Source organism: Rhineura floridana, chromosome 7, assembly GCF_030035675.1.
Source record: "Rhineura floridana isolate rRhiFlo1 chromosome 7, rRhiFlo1.hap2, whole genome shotgun sequence".
Taxonomy (NCBI): Eukaryota; Metazoa; Chordata; class Lepidosauria; order Squamata; family Rhineuridae; genus Rhineura; species Rhineura floridana.
The window spans coordinates 70,629,414-70,645,026 of NC_084486.1; the positions used below are offsets into that span (position 1 = coordinate 70,629,414).

Below are 15,613 nucleotides of genomic sequence, written 5' to 3' on the forward strand. Positions count from 1 at the left end.
ACAAAAAAATAATTTTGGGGGTGCTGCTTGATCCATTACTGTCATTAGAGGCCTAGGTGACCTCAGTTCAGTGTCTTTGAGTGCCCATTACCAACCTTGGTTGGTATATCAGCTATGACTGTTCTTGGACAGAGATAGCCTAGCCATGATGATCCATAGCACTGGTAACCTCACAGACTACCATAAGATACCGTTATATGTGGGCCTGTTCTCATGCCTGGTTTGGAAGCTGAAGCTAGTGCAAATTTTAACTTATAGGATGCTCAGTGGGCCCCCAGGTTTACACATGTTACACCAGTGTAGAAAGACCTGCACAGACTTCCTATCAGCTACCGAGTCAAGTTCAAGGTTTTGTTGTTGACATTCAAAGCCTTAAATAACTTAGGACCAGAATGCCTAGTGCATCATCCCCCCTGTGTTTACTTAAGCTTTCCGGGACTCTGAGTCTTTATTTTCATTCTTTTTTGTTTTGTATACTGATGATCTATTTCTGATGATACAGTTGCATTTTCTTTTTATCTCATTTTTGTCTAGTTTTTAGGAAATTTTATTGAATGCTGTTGTATTTTCAATGTTTTTACATTAACCACTTGGTATTTTTATTACATTAAAGTGTATAAGCATTTAATTAATAAATAAATATTTACTGAACATCAATGAAATGCCAGATCACATCCTGAGAAGACTGAGATGAGATCAAAGAGCTGTGATCATCCTGAGTCTTGCAACTAAGGACATAGGAGAGTGCTTTCTTCCAACTTTCTCAAATCCCCAAGCCCTGTTGAAGAGTTTCACAGCCTACTTGGGGTTGTTGTTGTTATGTGCCTTAAGTCAATTATGACTTATGGCAACCCTATGAATCAGTGACCTCCAAGAGCATCTGTCATGAACCACCCTGTTCAGATCTTGTAAGTTCAGGTCTGTGGCTTCCTTTATGGAATCCATCCATCTCTTGTTTGGCCTTCCTCTATTTCTACTCCCTTCTGTTTTCCCCAGCATTATTGTCTTTTCTAGTGAATCATGTCTTCTCATGATGTGTCCAAAGTATGATAACCTCAGTTTCATCATTTTAGCTTCTAGTGACAGTTCTGGTTTAATTTGTTCTAACACCCAATTATTTGTCTTTTTCGCAGTCCATGGTATGCGCAAAGCTCTCCTCCAACACCACATTTCAAATGAGTTGATTTTTCTCTTGTCCGCTTTTTTCACTGTCCAACTTTCACATCCATACATAGAGATCAGGAATACCATGGTCTGAATGATCCTGACTTTAGTGTTCAGAGATACATCTTTGCATTTGAGGACCTTTTCTAGTTCTCTCATAGCTGCCCTCCCCAGTCCTAGCCTTCTTCTGATTATTGTCTCCATTTTGGTTAATGACTGTGTCAAGGTATTGATAATCCTTAACAAGTTCAGTGTCCTCATTGTCAACTACCAGTGACAATGACAGTGACTACCAGTGTTGAAACAATGATCCTTCAACATCAACTTCGCTGGACTGCCCATGTTGTTTGAATGCCTGATCACCGTCTTCCAAAGCAGCTACTTTACTCTCATCTTAAGGATGGAAAACGGAATATCAGTGGACAGCAAAAGAGGTTTAAAGATGTTCTTAAAGCAAATCTAAAAAAAATGTAACATGAACATTGAGAACTGGGAAGTCTTGGCCCGTGAATGTCCCAAATGGAGGTCGACTATTATCAAAGGTGCTGTGGACTTCGAAGAAGCAAGAATACAGGGTAAATGGGACAAACGAACTAAGCGGAAGGCATGTCAAACATCCTCATCACAACCATCTTCAATCTAGAAACCTATGTCCTCGCTGTGGGAGGCTGTGTGGATCCAGAATTGGCTTCCACAGTCACTTACGGTAAATGTCCTGCCTTCAAGTCGATTCTGACTTATGGCAACCCTATGAATATGGTTTTCATGAGGCTGAGAGGCAGTGACTGGTCCAAGGTCACCCTGTGAGCTTCATGGCTATGTGGGGATTCGAACCCTGGTCTCCCAAGTCGTAGTCCAACACCTTAACCACTACACCACATTGGTTCGGACCCACTATTGAAGACTTTATCTTGGAAGACAATCTTGCTCAGCCACGAGTGATCGCCAGTGATTGAATGAAATGTCAACTTTAAAGTTACATAAATCTTCTGTTGTCATTACTTTAGTCTTAATGTTCAGCTGTAGTCCTACTTTTGTGCTTTCCTCTTTAACTGTCATCAGCATTCGTTTCAAATCATTACTGGTTTCTGCTAGTAGTATGGTATGTCTGCATATCTTAAATTATTGATATTTCTCCCTCCAATTTTCACACCTCCTTCATCTTGGTCCAATCCCGCTTTCCTTATATGTTACCCCTGTCTCACACCCTTTCTGATGGGGAACCAATCGGTTTCTCCATATTCTGTCCTTACAGTAGCCTCTTGTCCAGAGTATAGGCTGTGCATCAGGACAATCAGATGCTGTGGTACCCACATTTCTACACAGTCAAAGGCTTTGCTGTAATCTATAAAGCACAGAGTGATTTTCTTCTGAAATTCCTTTGTCCGTTCCATTATCCGATGTATGTTTGCGATATGATCTCTAGTGCCTCTTCCCTTTCTAAATCCAGCTTGGACATCTGGCATTTCTTGCTCCATATATGGTAAGAGCCTTTGTTGTAGAATCTTGAGTATTACTTTTCTTGCATGGGATATTAAGGTAATAGTTTGATAATTGCTGCATTCCCTGAGATCCCCTTTCTTTGGAATTGGGATATATATCGAATGCTTCCAGTCTGTGGGCCATTGTTTTGTTTTCCATATTTCTTGACAATTTTTTATCAGATTCAGATTCAGTCTCAGTAGCTTGTAGCAACTCTATTGATATGCCATCTGTTCCTGGTGATTTGTTTCTTCCAAGTATTTTAAGAGCAGCTTTCACCTCATTCTAAAATTTCTGGTTCTTCATCATACGGTTCCTCTGTGAATGAATCTGTCATCCTTGCATCTCTTTTATAGAGTTCTTCAGTGTATTCCTTCCCTCTTCCTTTTATTTCATCTTGGTCAGTCAGTGTGTTTCCCTGTTGATTATTCAACATCCCTATTCTTCGTTTAAATTTCCCTTTAATTTCTCTAATCTTTTGGAATAGGGCTCTTGTTCTACCCTTTTTGTTGTCCTCTTCTATTTCTATACAATAACTATTATAATAATTCTCTTTGTCCCTATGTACTAGTCGCTGTATTGTTACATTTAGGGTTCTGACCGTGTTTCTGTCTCCTTTTGCTTTTACTTTCTTTCTCTCTTTAACCATTTTAAGAGTTTCTTCAGTCATCCATTGAGGTCTTTCTCTCTTTTTAACATTCTTCCCTCATAATATCTCTGAGTTCACTCCATAGTTCTTCTGGTTTTCAGTCAACAAGTTTAAAGCCTTAAATCTCTTCCTTATTTGATCTTTATATTCTTCTGGGATGTTATTTAAATTGTATTTTGGCATTATCATTGCTTTGTTGGTCTTCTTTAGCTTTACTCTGATTTTCGATATGACCAGTTCATGATCTGTACCACAGTCTGCTCCTGGTGTTGTTTTTGCAGAAAGTATGGAACTTCTCCATCTTCTGCTACCAATTATATAATCAATTTGATTCCTATATTGACCATTTGGTGATGTCCACCTGTACAGTAGTCTTTTCGGTTGCTCAAAAAATGTGTTAGCAAGAAACAAATAATTGGCTTCACAGAATTCAATAAGTCTTTCTCCTGCTTCATTTCTGTCTCCTAAGCCCCATTTCCCCACAATTCCTAGTTCTTCTCTGTTCCGTACTTTTGCATTCCAGTCCCCCATGATTATCAGCACATATCGGGTCAATGACTGCATAATAAAATTTGATTTGATTTGATTTGATTTGATTATCAGCACATCTTGTTTTGGTGTGTGATCAATTTCCTCCTGTACTTCTGCATAAAATCTCTCCAAATCTTCTTCTTTTGCATTTGCCGTTGGAACGTAGACTTGGATGATGGTTATGTTAACCTATTAACATAACTTGGGGTTAGTAGATTGAAATTAGAGTTAGACGTACATGGCATATGCATATTAGCAATAGCATAATCCAAACTTGTGGAAGATTTTTGTCAGCATCTTCATGTCGATGTTGAAAAAGCATGGGGGATCAGATGGCATCCTGAAGCACCCAAAAAACCCAAGAACAAGATATGGTGCCAAGAACCACCATAGCATCATGCCTCCCAGACCCATTCCAGACAGACGATCAAAAAGGACACCATGATTGAAGATGCTGAAGACTGTTGAGAGTTCCAAGAGAACCAACAGAATTTCACTTTGCCTTTCTATTTACGTGTAGGGATAGGATTTCCCTGTAACTGTTGTCAAACTCTTCATTTTGAAAGAATCACACTATAGCACAGTGTGGCGGAGAGCCTGGCTGGGAGTCCAGAGTCTGTGAGTTCAAATCCCCGTTTGTGTCTCCTGGGTGTAAAGGGCCAGCTAAAGATCACCCCCACAGTGAGTGGCTCGGGTTACGTGCCCTGCCACCTGTGCAGCCATGGGCAAGCTGCATAGTCCTAAGGAGCCCAGTGGCTTGTGCAGCTGTGGCAAGCTGAGCAGGCCCTAGCCAGCTGGAGAGGACTGGCCTCAGAGGGAGGCAATGGTAAACCCCCTCTGAATACCGCTTACCATGAAAACACTATTCATAGGGTAGCCATAAGTCGGGATTGACTTGAAGGCAGTCCATTTCCATGTCTTCAATCCCAAAATATCTAAAGTAAAACTGAATAAAAAGTTGGACATTTTGTATCATTTTAAAAGAACTGCCGGATTGGATAGCATTTGTTCCACATCACAGAGTGCAAAGTTGTGCATACAAATCAGTGGCACAAAATCAAGATCTAAAAAGTGCTTTTAACTTTAAAGGAACTCAGTGACATAATGAAGGCTGAGAGATCACGACCCAGTTCTCATGTAAGTTCGTCCTTTTGAACTTTTTAGAATAAAATCTATGTGCAGTTAGTTTTTCCCCATCCCCTGCCCTTTTCAACCTTGCAGAATAAAAATATCTACACCCCTCACTAAAATGAAAGATTTTCACCACTTGATTTAATCCAAAATGGCAATTTGCAAAATATATTTCTATTTTTAGTGTTATATGAATAGCTTCTGAAGATCTTTTTAAACATGCCTTTAAATTCATTCTGGATTCCTTGCTTCATTCCTCAACTAGAAGTGAGGCTAAAGTTCTAAATACACTCATTAAAGTAAACTCTGCAGAACATAATGAAACTTTAAACAAGTGTGCAGAGAATGGCACTGTAAAAGTTTTATTATAAATTACTGAGACTCGGTTGGAGAGGTTTAACAGTGCAATCCTAACCATGTCTACTCGGACGTAGGGATGGGATGGATATTTGATTCAGTTCACATTTAAAAGAGAACCTGTCCAGTTCACACTTTCCAAAACAATATGTGAACTGGAACATAGCCATCTTTTGAAATTTGCACTTCTCTGAATTTTGTCCATCCTTACTCAGAAGTAAGTCCTATTGCATGCAATTGGGCTTATTCCCCAGATAAATGGGGTTAGGATTGCAGCCTTAAAATTCCTTGGAATTCCCTAATAATAATAATAATAATTTAATTTTTGTGTCGCCTATCTGGCCGAAGTCACTCTAGGCAATGTACACAATTAAATTCCAGTAAAATTACAATTTAAAATACAGAGCAAATACAATACAGCATCATAAAACAGTGTATAAACAATGGGCATTCAGTAATATTGATAAAGATTAGCCCACCCCTAGAGCCGTGACTCCCTGGAAGAAAGGGAAGACCAATCTGGCCTCATTCATCGACCAAGAGAAGGGGCAACTGCAGAAATGGGGAGACCAGCTTGGCTTCATCCATCGGCCAAGAGAAGAAGGAACAGCTGCAGGAATCTTACTCTTCCCCACTACCACCACCAGAAAAAATGCTCAGGTCCAACTCTCAGCTACCCTGAGACTGCAGAGAAAAAGGGAAGCTTGCCCAGGTCTCATCCGTCAGCCAGAGGCTCAGACGGGAGCATGGTGACTCTCTTCAACAGCTTTGCAAAATTGCTTTTTGAAGCAACTGCCTTCCACCTTCTTCTTTAAATCTCAACGCAAAGGGCTTTAAGATAGCCTTCCTGCTCCCAGCTGAAGCTCCAGAGGTTCAAACGAGAGATTGGGGGTTATCTTAAAAGTGCTTGCTCGAGGTGGTTTTTGAAGCTTCTCCATGCTTCTCTAAGCGAGCAGGAGTGTGGGGAAGAGAAAGAAGTGTGCATTTTACAGCCTACTTTGTCCTCTTGCCTGCTTGCTCGCCCCCTTGCTCAAAGGAGAAGCTCAGAGCTGCTTCAAAGAGCACTTTTGCAACGGGCTCTAACCCTTAGAGAGGTCGACAGCTGGTACCTCTACCAATGTGGTGCAGAGGTTAGAGTGCTGAACTCGGACCCGGAAGACACGGGTTCAAATCCCCACTTGGCCATGAAGCTCACTGGGTGACCTTGGGCCAGTCATGTGTCTCTCAGCTCAAGCTACCTCACAGGGTCAAACCAGGTTCTTGGTTTACAGCTCATGGTTTGTCTGAAAGACGTGGTAAGCCAAACTATGGCTTAGCCATGAGTATTGCAGCAGCAGCAGGACCTGAGGAGGAGCACAGTAGTCACGGTCTTCTGTCAGGGAACCTGTGTATTCTTGTTAAGCCGTGGCTTGGCTTAGCATTATTTGTAAATTGAGTCCTAGACTTACACAAAGCCATCCAATAAGCTTGGTTGCTGAGTGGTGCTTTGAAATGTGGAGAAGGGGCTTTCATCAAGCCCAGTATTCTGTCACAGTGGTGATTGCCTTGCCGGCATCTTGCATTTGTCCATGTTCACTGTCTTTAGGGGGGAAGGAGGAACTGATTGCATTGATTGCAGCTCTTTAAAATATGCATTCTGTGTGTCATCCTTTAGCACTTGGGTTTCTGCGCTGGGTTGGTTTGTATTATCAATCACCTGGACAATTAATATGCTTATTTAAACCATTTCTAGCCCACCTTCCAGTAAAACAAACTGAACACAGTTTTCCAACACAGCTAATTGCAAAAGTTAATACAAATGCAGTAACTGCAATAACGGCAAGAGGAAGCCAACAATAAGGCTGTCAGCAACAAACCATCAAAAAAAGATAAAAAAAATAGCATTTAAAATATGAACCATTAAAAAGTTCAGAATATAAAGTGGTATTCACCACACATCTAAAACCCAATAAAGTAGTCACTAGGCAAGTGTTCCCAGGAAGAGCATTTGACAGTTGGGGTGCCACCACCAAGCTGAAGGCAAAGGTGCCTAGTGGAGGGATTCTGACAAAGACCTTGACAAATAGGCATGTTCATATTGGAGCTGACAGTCTTCAGTCACCCTGGTGACAAGCCATATAGGGCTTTAAAGATTATAACCACCACTTTGAATTGTGCATGAAAACAAATGGGAAGCCAGCAATATTTTTTTTTTTTAATGCTGGTGAGATCTATTCCAAATGACCAGTTCCAGTCAATAGTCTGACCACTGTATTCAGAACCAAGAGTCTTCCAGGGCAGCTCCAAGTTACAGACTGGTAATCAAGTCTGGATTACATGCACTCTGACAGACTCTGAAAGCGTCTTTCATTGACTGACCGTTGCTGACCATTTTATTTATATATGTTATTTTAGGAAACAATGAATACATCTGCAAGTTCAAGGAGTCTAAAATCACTTGAAACAGAGTGCAATGAAACAGAATTGGAAAGAATTTTGCGGCGCAGAAAGGTGACAACTGATCAAGATAATAGCAGTAAGTTACCATGAGCTTTTCAGGTCCTCCAAATGAATTATGTGATGTCTTCCACACTCTTCCAAAGGTCTAGTTGCCTTCCTTCTGAAATCTTCTAACATTTTAGTTCTCATTAACTGAGTGAGCTCTATCGCTTTCACAGCTGATCCATGTTCTCATAATAGCTGTGCATCAGTAAAGCTGTTCTAGGCAACCTTCTGCCCTAAACTTGAGACACTGACACTAAAGCCATTGTGATCCTTTCAACTGATATGTTTTCTCTCCACTTGGTTCATAAGATGAGCACATAAATTAACACCTGTGTATCATGGTCACAATAACAAATAGGTATCATATAAGCTTTGTGCTAATACTGGTCTGTGGACCATCAAGAATATGATTTCTAACTCATAGCAGAAGAAAATCTTGTTTGCTTTTCCAAGAAGAGTTGTAAATGCACACACAAAAAACCCTAATTACTTTCCAAACTGAGAACATCCAGATAATACATCTGGCAAGAAAACCTTGAAAAATGAGGGTGTATGTGTCTAAATGGCGTGTTCTTGAACAGAAAGCAGTGAATATAGGGACCAAAACTGCTTTGGGCTAATTAATGTTTTGGTACAATGCCACCTTATAAGTGTATAATATAATTTAAGTGTATAATAATGCAAATGCTCAATTCTTTGGGTTTTAGATCCAACTGGAATATTGGCTTCTTCTGAATCCAAATCCATGCCAGTGTTGGGTTCCATTGAAACACAGACTGGATTGAACAAGAAAACTCTAGTGGTGGAACTCAGTCCCAAATCTTTGGGGGATGAACAATGTCATAAAATGGTTGAAAGCACAAGTTCTAACATTCAGTAAGTAGTAAATGTTTGTTGATGGTTCTTCATGCGAGGAGATCCGAAACTCGAATTGCTTTTTTTACAATAGTCAAAAGACATTTAGGTCTTTCATTTAGGTCCCTTATCCAAGAATGGGCAGTTGACATTTCATGAAGTTCTAAATGTATGTGACATAGGGGTGGTGTAAGAAATGCCAGCACTTTGCTTCACACAGTGGAGGGTTTGGTGTTTCATAAAAGTTGAACTGGAATCTGAATTAACATTTCTTTCTGTCTATTGTCACCAAAGACTCCTGAGTAAACTTAGCTGTGATGGGATAAGAGGATCCTCTTGTGGATCAGAAACTGGTTAAGGAACAGGAAGCAGAGAGTAAGAATAAATGGACAGTTCTTCCAATGGGGAGGGATGTAGAAAGTGGAGTCCTCTGAGGAACATTGTTCATAAATGATCTAGAGCAAGGGTTCCTAAACTGTGGTCTATGAGCTTCACTCAGGTGGTCCATGGCATATGTCTGAAGAACAGCAGGAACAGCAGCTGTGAATGGTGAGCGTAATGGCTGCTCTGTCATTCTAAGAACCAGTGGTTTGCCCGCAAGATGAGCAAGATGGACAGAATGTGACAGGGCGGGGAGGAGGCACTTAAAAGGAGTAGAGAGGATTGGGACTACAAAAGGCAGAGCAGGAGAAAGTGACTTGGAAAGAGTGGAGAGGATTGGGGGCCAGAAAGACAGAACAAGAGGAAGTGAATAAAAAAGAAATAAAACTACAATTAAAAATCATACCACATCTAGCATAGTCTATTACGATTGCTACAACAGGCGGGAAAATCATTAAGTGATCCACCAAAACCTTTGACAATTTTCAAGTGGTCCATGGGAAAAGAAGTTTGTGAGCCACTGATCGAGATTAAGAGTGAGCAGTGAGGTTACCAGGCTTGCCGCTGATACAAAGTTGTTCAAGGTCACTAAAACAAAAAAGGGATTGTGAAGAGCTCCAAAAGGATCTCTCTAAACTGGGTGAATAGGCAGTAAAATGGCAAATGCAATTCAGCATAAGCAAGTTTAATGTGATGCACATTGAGGCAAAAAATCCTCATGACAGATGGACGGACGGACACTAATGAGGTCTTGACCTGGTGGTGACTGACCAAGAATGAGTACTTGGATGGCCTGCAGGAGCTGGGATAAACATGGTTTTCATGTTAGGGATGGTGTGACCACACTTGGAATACTGTGTACGGTTCTTCTTGCCTCATTTCAAAAGTGTTATTGTAGAGCTGGTAAAGTACAGAAAAGGGCAATCAAAATGATCACGACTCTGGAGCAACTGCTGTAAGAGGACAGGTTTGGGACTTTTTAATTTAGAAAAAAGCAGAGGGGGGCATGAAAAAAGTGTATGAGATTATGCATGGTGTGGAGAATGTGAAGTTTTTGTCCCTCTCTCATAATACTAGGACCTGGGGATACCCAATGAAGCTGAATGTTGGAAGATTCAGGACACACAAAAGGAAGTATCTCTTTACAAAGCACATACTTAAACTATGGAAAAATCCAAAATGCATCAGCTTTGGGGAAATACATAATTATCAGGATCACTGTAGGCATAGAGGGGGAATATATCCCCTTCTTTCACTGGTGCAATCCCTTAGAAAATCTATATGCATTGGGAGGAAATCCCTCATTGGTGTTAAAAGGAGATTCCACACACACACCTCCAAATAAATACAAACTTCAGAATAGGGATTTTCTCCAGGACTGCAGCAGGGGAGGAAAGAGTTAAACTTCTCCTCTATGCTTGCTGTGATTTCCATAATTATCAGTTCCCTTGGCTATATGCATTTTTTAAAAACTTCCAAATTAAACGCAAATACACATTTACTTTCATGGTTTGTTCCTTAAACTCCTTCAGATCTCTGTTAGGGACAACCTAACATGGATTGGTTTTTACTTTTTTGGGGTGGGGAGGACCTCCAGATTCAACTAGAGCAAATTTTGGTTGATTGGCATTTAACCCCTTCTCCATGGGTCATTTTACTGATCAAAATCCTCCTCCCGCCCAGGTCCTTTTTCCCCCACAGGGTCCACATATCTTTTGCAGCCCAGGGGTGAAATAAGACACAGACACAATATATATTTGGATTAAATAACGGGCCACTTTATGAACCAAATTCACATTGTATAATGAACCTGCAGAGGGGAACATAAGTGCGGGATTTTCCTGGTGAGTCAGGCAAAGCCTGCTTGCAGCTATTGGGGTGATTCAATCCCTGCCAGGCAAGGGGCTACCAATCTGCCAACCCCTTGCCCTGACCACACCCATAGGGTGTGTAGGAAGGCCAACCTGCATCACCGCCTGCCCCCGGTGCCCTGAAACTCCGAGTGGATGAGACATGTTGGCCCCAAAGGCGACCCGTATCCTGCCCTCAGGCCGTATAACCTGGAGCTGCAGGCCTCCGGAACCGCCAGTCACCTCCAAAGGTGCCTAAAGGTGTCACCTAGCTGCCCTTCACCTTTAACCTTTCCCGCACTTCCTTGCCACCAAAGAGGGGACAAACCTCAGTTTAGTCCCAACTTACCCACAGCTGAGCAACTCACGTAAACCCCCCTGCAGTTCCCCCATAAGGATGTCATTACCCATATCTGTCATATGGACTCCATCTGACCTATATAGTTCTAACCTACTGTGTCTTATCTCTGGATGGTGTATGACTGACCCACCAGAGCCCAAAAGAGCCAGCCTGAGCTGCCTATTGACTTCCTTACGGGTCCTATTTATGCCCCTAGGGTCACCTATGCAATTCCACTGCCTACGGGGTAAAATATCAGACCACACCAAGCGCACTCCCGGCCAGCGTCCTTCAATGGCCCAGAAGTCAGCACACGCCTGCTCAATAAGAGCCCTGCCTCTCAGCATCCCCAGGTCATTACCGCCCAGGTGAATGACCAAAAACTGTGGTACCTCACGAACCACTGCAGAACGGAAAAACGTAAGAAGGAGCCCATCCCATTGCATCCCTCGGCGGCCCAGCCACTGCACTGTGGCCCACTGGCTAAGCCCCAGCTGTGTGCCAACACATGAGTTCGCCACCCTGCGGCCTGCCCAAAAGACCATACTATGGCCGCAAAGAAGGATGCGCGCTCTTCCATCTCCCCTCCAGTGGCCTGCCAAAACAAACAGTAGAACTTGTAAAAACAATAACAAAACTTCAAGGCTGAGTGTTTCGAATCCCTTGGAATGGCCTAACATAAGACCTATAAGCATTGGAACGCCACCTCCCCAGTGCCTGCAGTTGCTCTTGTGAAAAGCCCAGGCATGCGGCTGTAGAAGCCGCACCAATACGGAAGGAGTGAGTCCCGAATAACCGAGGGTCAAGCCCCAAATTAGCAAGGGCCATCCTAGTCAATGCCCAGAATTGGAATTTAGAGAGGGGTGTGCCATCCTGATGAACGAAAAGATATCCAGGTTGTTGGCCCCTCATGGCCACGAAAATCCGCAAGGCAGCCACTGGGCAAATGCCACTATTCAGTGTCGGAGAAAGCAAAACCACCCGTCCCTTCCTACACTGGTCAGTCTTTGACCATCGTAGTCGTAGTAGGGCCTGCTCATTCTGCCAACTGAGGTCAGATATCAACAGAGCCCGGAAGGAAGAATCAGCCTTGGACCCGGCCACCACCTCGCTGATCCGGAATGCTCCAAAGAAAAGTGTGAGTGTAGTAGCATGGAATAACCGTGCCTCAAAAGTGGAAGCGCATAGAACCTCCCACTGCAGCTGAAGTCCCTGAAGAACTTCTGGGTGAATAGGGGAGTGGGCATCCAGAGCCACGATGTGCCCCCGGGTCCAACCTTCCAACATCCTACGTATACGGAAGTCATTCGAGAAATCCTGAAATCCCTGAGACTTGGCTAAAAAGGAAAGGCCGGAAAGCTTACCTCTAATAGTCTTGACTGCAAGGCCCTTCCTCCTGCCTTCTACACAAAACTCAATGAGGTGTTCCACTGGGACTGGCCATTGCTGTACATATCCCCTTTCAGCCCTGAAAGCCAAAAGCTCCCTACCTGATCTTTGGTAGCTGGCCATAGTGCTGGGTGCAATGGATAGGCTTATTGCCTGTTCAGATTCAAGACGCCAATCTCCCATAGTTCTGGCGGTACCACATCTGGCTGAGCCCTGGGCCATGGTGCCAGCTGTTGAAATCTCTCCATCTGGTTCCATGACAGAGCATCAGCAATACTATTATCAATACCAGGGACGTGGCATGCCAGGAACAATATATTAAATCGGAGACAGTGTAAAACAAAGGTGCGCACTAGGTGCATGACCCTAGGATTCCTTGATGACAACGAATTGATAACGTGCACCGTGGCCAAGTTATCGCACCAAAAATGGACTGTGGTATCCTGAAACCTATCCGGCCAAAGATACACTGCCGCCACTATTGGAAAGAATTCCAGGAGGGTCAAATCCCTAACTAAACCCTCTTGTACCCAGGTCTGTGGCCAGCTACCACGGCACCATAATTCATTTAAAATAACCCCAAATCCAAAAGACCCAGAAGCGTCTGAGTGCACCTGCAGTTCAGCCTCCAGGAGGCGGTCCTGCCTCCAAAAAGAAACCCCATTAAACTCCTGCAAAAACGTAGACCAGACTGTCAGGTCCACTTTGAGAGCTGCTGAAACCCTAACATGGTGACGGGGATGAGATAGTCCTGACATAGCCTCATATACCCATCGAAGGAAGGCGCGTCCAGGTGCTACTACTCTGCAAGCAAAGTTCAATGAACCGGCTAGCTCTTGAAGAGAACGCAGGGTTGCCTTTCTGGAGGCAAGAACTTCTGCTACCTTTCTTTTTAACAAGTCTAACTTCTCCAGTAGGAGCCTGCAGCATTGGGCCAAATTATCTATTTCAATGCCTAAAAAACTAATAATAGGGGATGGGCCCTCAGTTTTTTCTTCCGCCAGCAAGACTCCTAGGTCTTCAGATAACCCAGTGAAGTGATCCATAAGATCCTTACAATCGCCAGTGTATGCATGGCCAGCAAACAGAAAATCATCTAAATAATGAATCACTGATTTAGAACCAGACCGCCTCCTGACAGCCCATTCCAGGAAAGAACTGAAACGCTCAAATACTGAGCAAGAAATCGAACAGCTCATGGGCAATGCTCGGTCCACATAAAATTTGTTCGCAAAAGCAAACCCTAACAATTCGAAATCCTCAGGATGGACAGGGAGGAGGCGGAATGCTGATTTTATATCACATTTCCCCATCAGGGCACCGATCCCACAGCCCCTGACCATGGTAACTGCACAGTCAAATGGGGTGTAGCACACCAAACAGAGGTGATGTGGGATAAAATCATTTACTGACCGGCCGTGGGGATAGGAGAGATGATGGATTAGATGGAACTCACCAGGTGTTTTCTTTGGAACAATGCCCAGAGGAGAGACACATAGGGAGGCAGTGGGTGGTAAAGGGAAGGGGCCTAAAACCCTGCCAGCCTTCCTTTCCTTGTCTATCTTTTCCTGGACTACCTGTTCCATGCCCAAGACAGACTTAAGGTTCTTGGACTGGAATGCGTGCCTAGGTCCAGTGTAAGGGATCCGAAACCCCAAAGTAAAACCTTCTAAGAGAAACTGAGCATCTTTAACTGAGGGGTAAAGCTCCAACAAATGCCATAACTCTGGCAACTTAACTGGGCTGGGGCCCTTTTCCGTGAGTTGCCCCTTGAGGCCCTTGCCTCCTGGGGCTGGGGGGATCTCTACTCCCATCCCTAAAGAAACGTCTCCTGGGGCAGGCAGTGCAGGCATGTTGTCTGCCACACATAGAACACTCGTGTCTAAACCGGCATGAGCTGCGACTGCAGGAACCACGGGAGCTGAACTCCCAGCAGAGCAGGTGGGATTGAACCCCCTGGCCCGCGGTCCCGCGGGCAGGGGGGAATGGTGATTGCCTGGTCAGAAGGTGGCCGCTATCGGTTCTGTCACTGGGTGATGGCCTCGAATGAGACATGAACTGTAACCACAGGTCAGTCTCCTTCTTGTCCCAGGGGAGGGAAGTGTCATATGCAGCCCTCATACAAAAAGCTTCATCGTATGAAAGCCAAGCCACACCCTGGAACTCTGTGTATGCTCTATAAATGATGTCAAGATATTTAATCATGACAGAGCACTTCTGTGGCTGCTTTTGCAAGACTACCCCCAGATAAGTCAAGAAAGCAGGAAGCCAGTTGGCCCAATTACGTTCTACCCTGCGCCTTTTAGGCTTGTCCCCTTCCGTGTCTTCCCCTTTCTCCTTTTCTTTCCTCACAGGCTCCCTATACAACAGGGAAAATAGATCGATGTAGTCACCTGTCCGTATCCTTTCCCTGGTTGCCGACACCAAGTGAAACCCTAAGGGGGCAGAAGTCTCTCCAAAAGGAAGAGCTCCTTCACTAATATGCCCCAGGGGGTCAGTTGAAGTCACCATTGGGTTAACACCAGATGGAGGAGCGGGATGCAGGAAAACTGATTCCCCTGCCGCAGTTTCAATCGGTGAGGATCCCCACACCTGGTCACAAGCCTGTAGTGAGGTGGGTTGCTGGCCTTGATAGCCCACTCCTGTGGGTTCCGATACAGCCTGTCCCTCATCCACAGTCCCAACTGGTGCTGAGAAGGGCCAAGCCTGCCCTGGCCCCCAATATGGGTAACCCCATGTAGGCCAACCCCACATGGAACCTGGTCCTTGTGAGCTGGCCTTGGCACACTCACCCGAGCTATCCCCAGATCCAGCATCCCACGACGACTGTTGAGTCGTAACCCCTGCTTGTTCAGAATTAGTCGCCACCCCAGCCAGCCTGCTGGGCCCCGCCTCGAGGGCATCCAAACGAGCTAGAATCAAATTCAAAGCATGGTTAGTGTCATCTGCAGCAGAAACCGAATGGTCACTGACTCCTGAGTTCGGCTGTTGTTGACCCTT

General features: G+C 44.0%; 1 protein-coding gene across 9 annotated transcripts in view; it reads left to right on the forward strand.

The window, feature by feature from the left end:
* The window catches only part of SHTN1 (shootin 1), a 168,777-nt gene that overhangs the window by 125,638 nt on the left and 27,526 nt on the right, over positions 1–15,613 (forward strand). For 6 of the 9 annotated variants that reach the window (XM_061635884.1, XM_061635885.1, XM_061635890.1 and 3 more), the window contains 3 exons: positions 7,709–7,829; positions 8,506–8,674; positions 10,112–10,434. In XM_061635884.1, the coding sequence (XP_061491868.1) occupies positions 7,709–7,829; positions 8,506–8,674; positions 10,112–10,379 (558 nt within the window). In that variant the 3' untranslated portion in view covers positions 10,380–10,434. Of the gene's footprint in view, positions 1–7,708; positions 7,830–8,505; positions 8,675–10,111; positions 10,436–15,613 lie in introns of those variants that run through there. The other 3 variants (XM_061635887.1, XM_061635891.1, XM_061635886.1) reach the window with 2 other exon arrangements.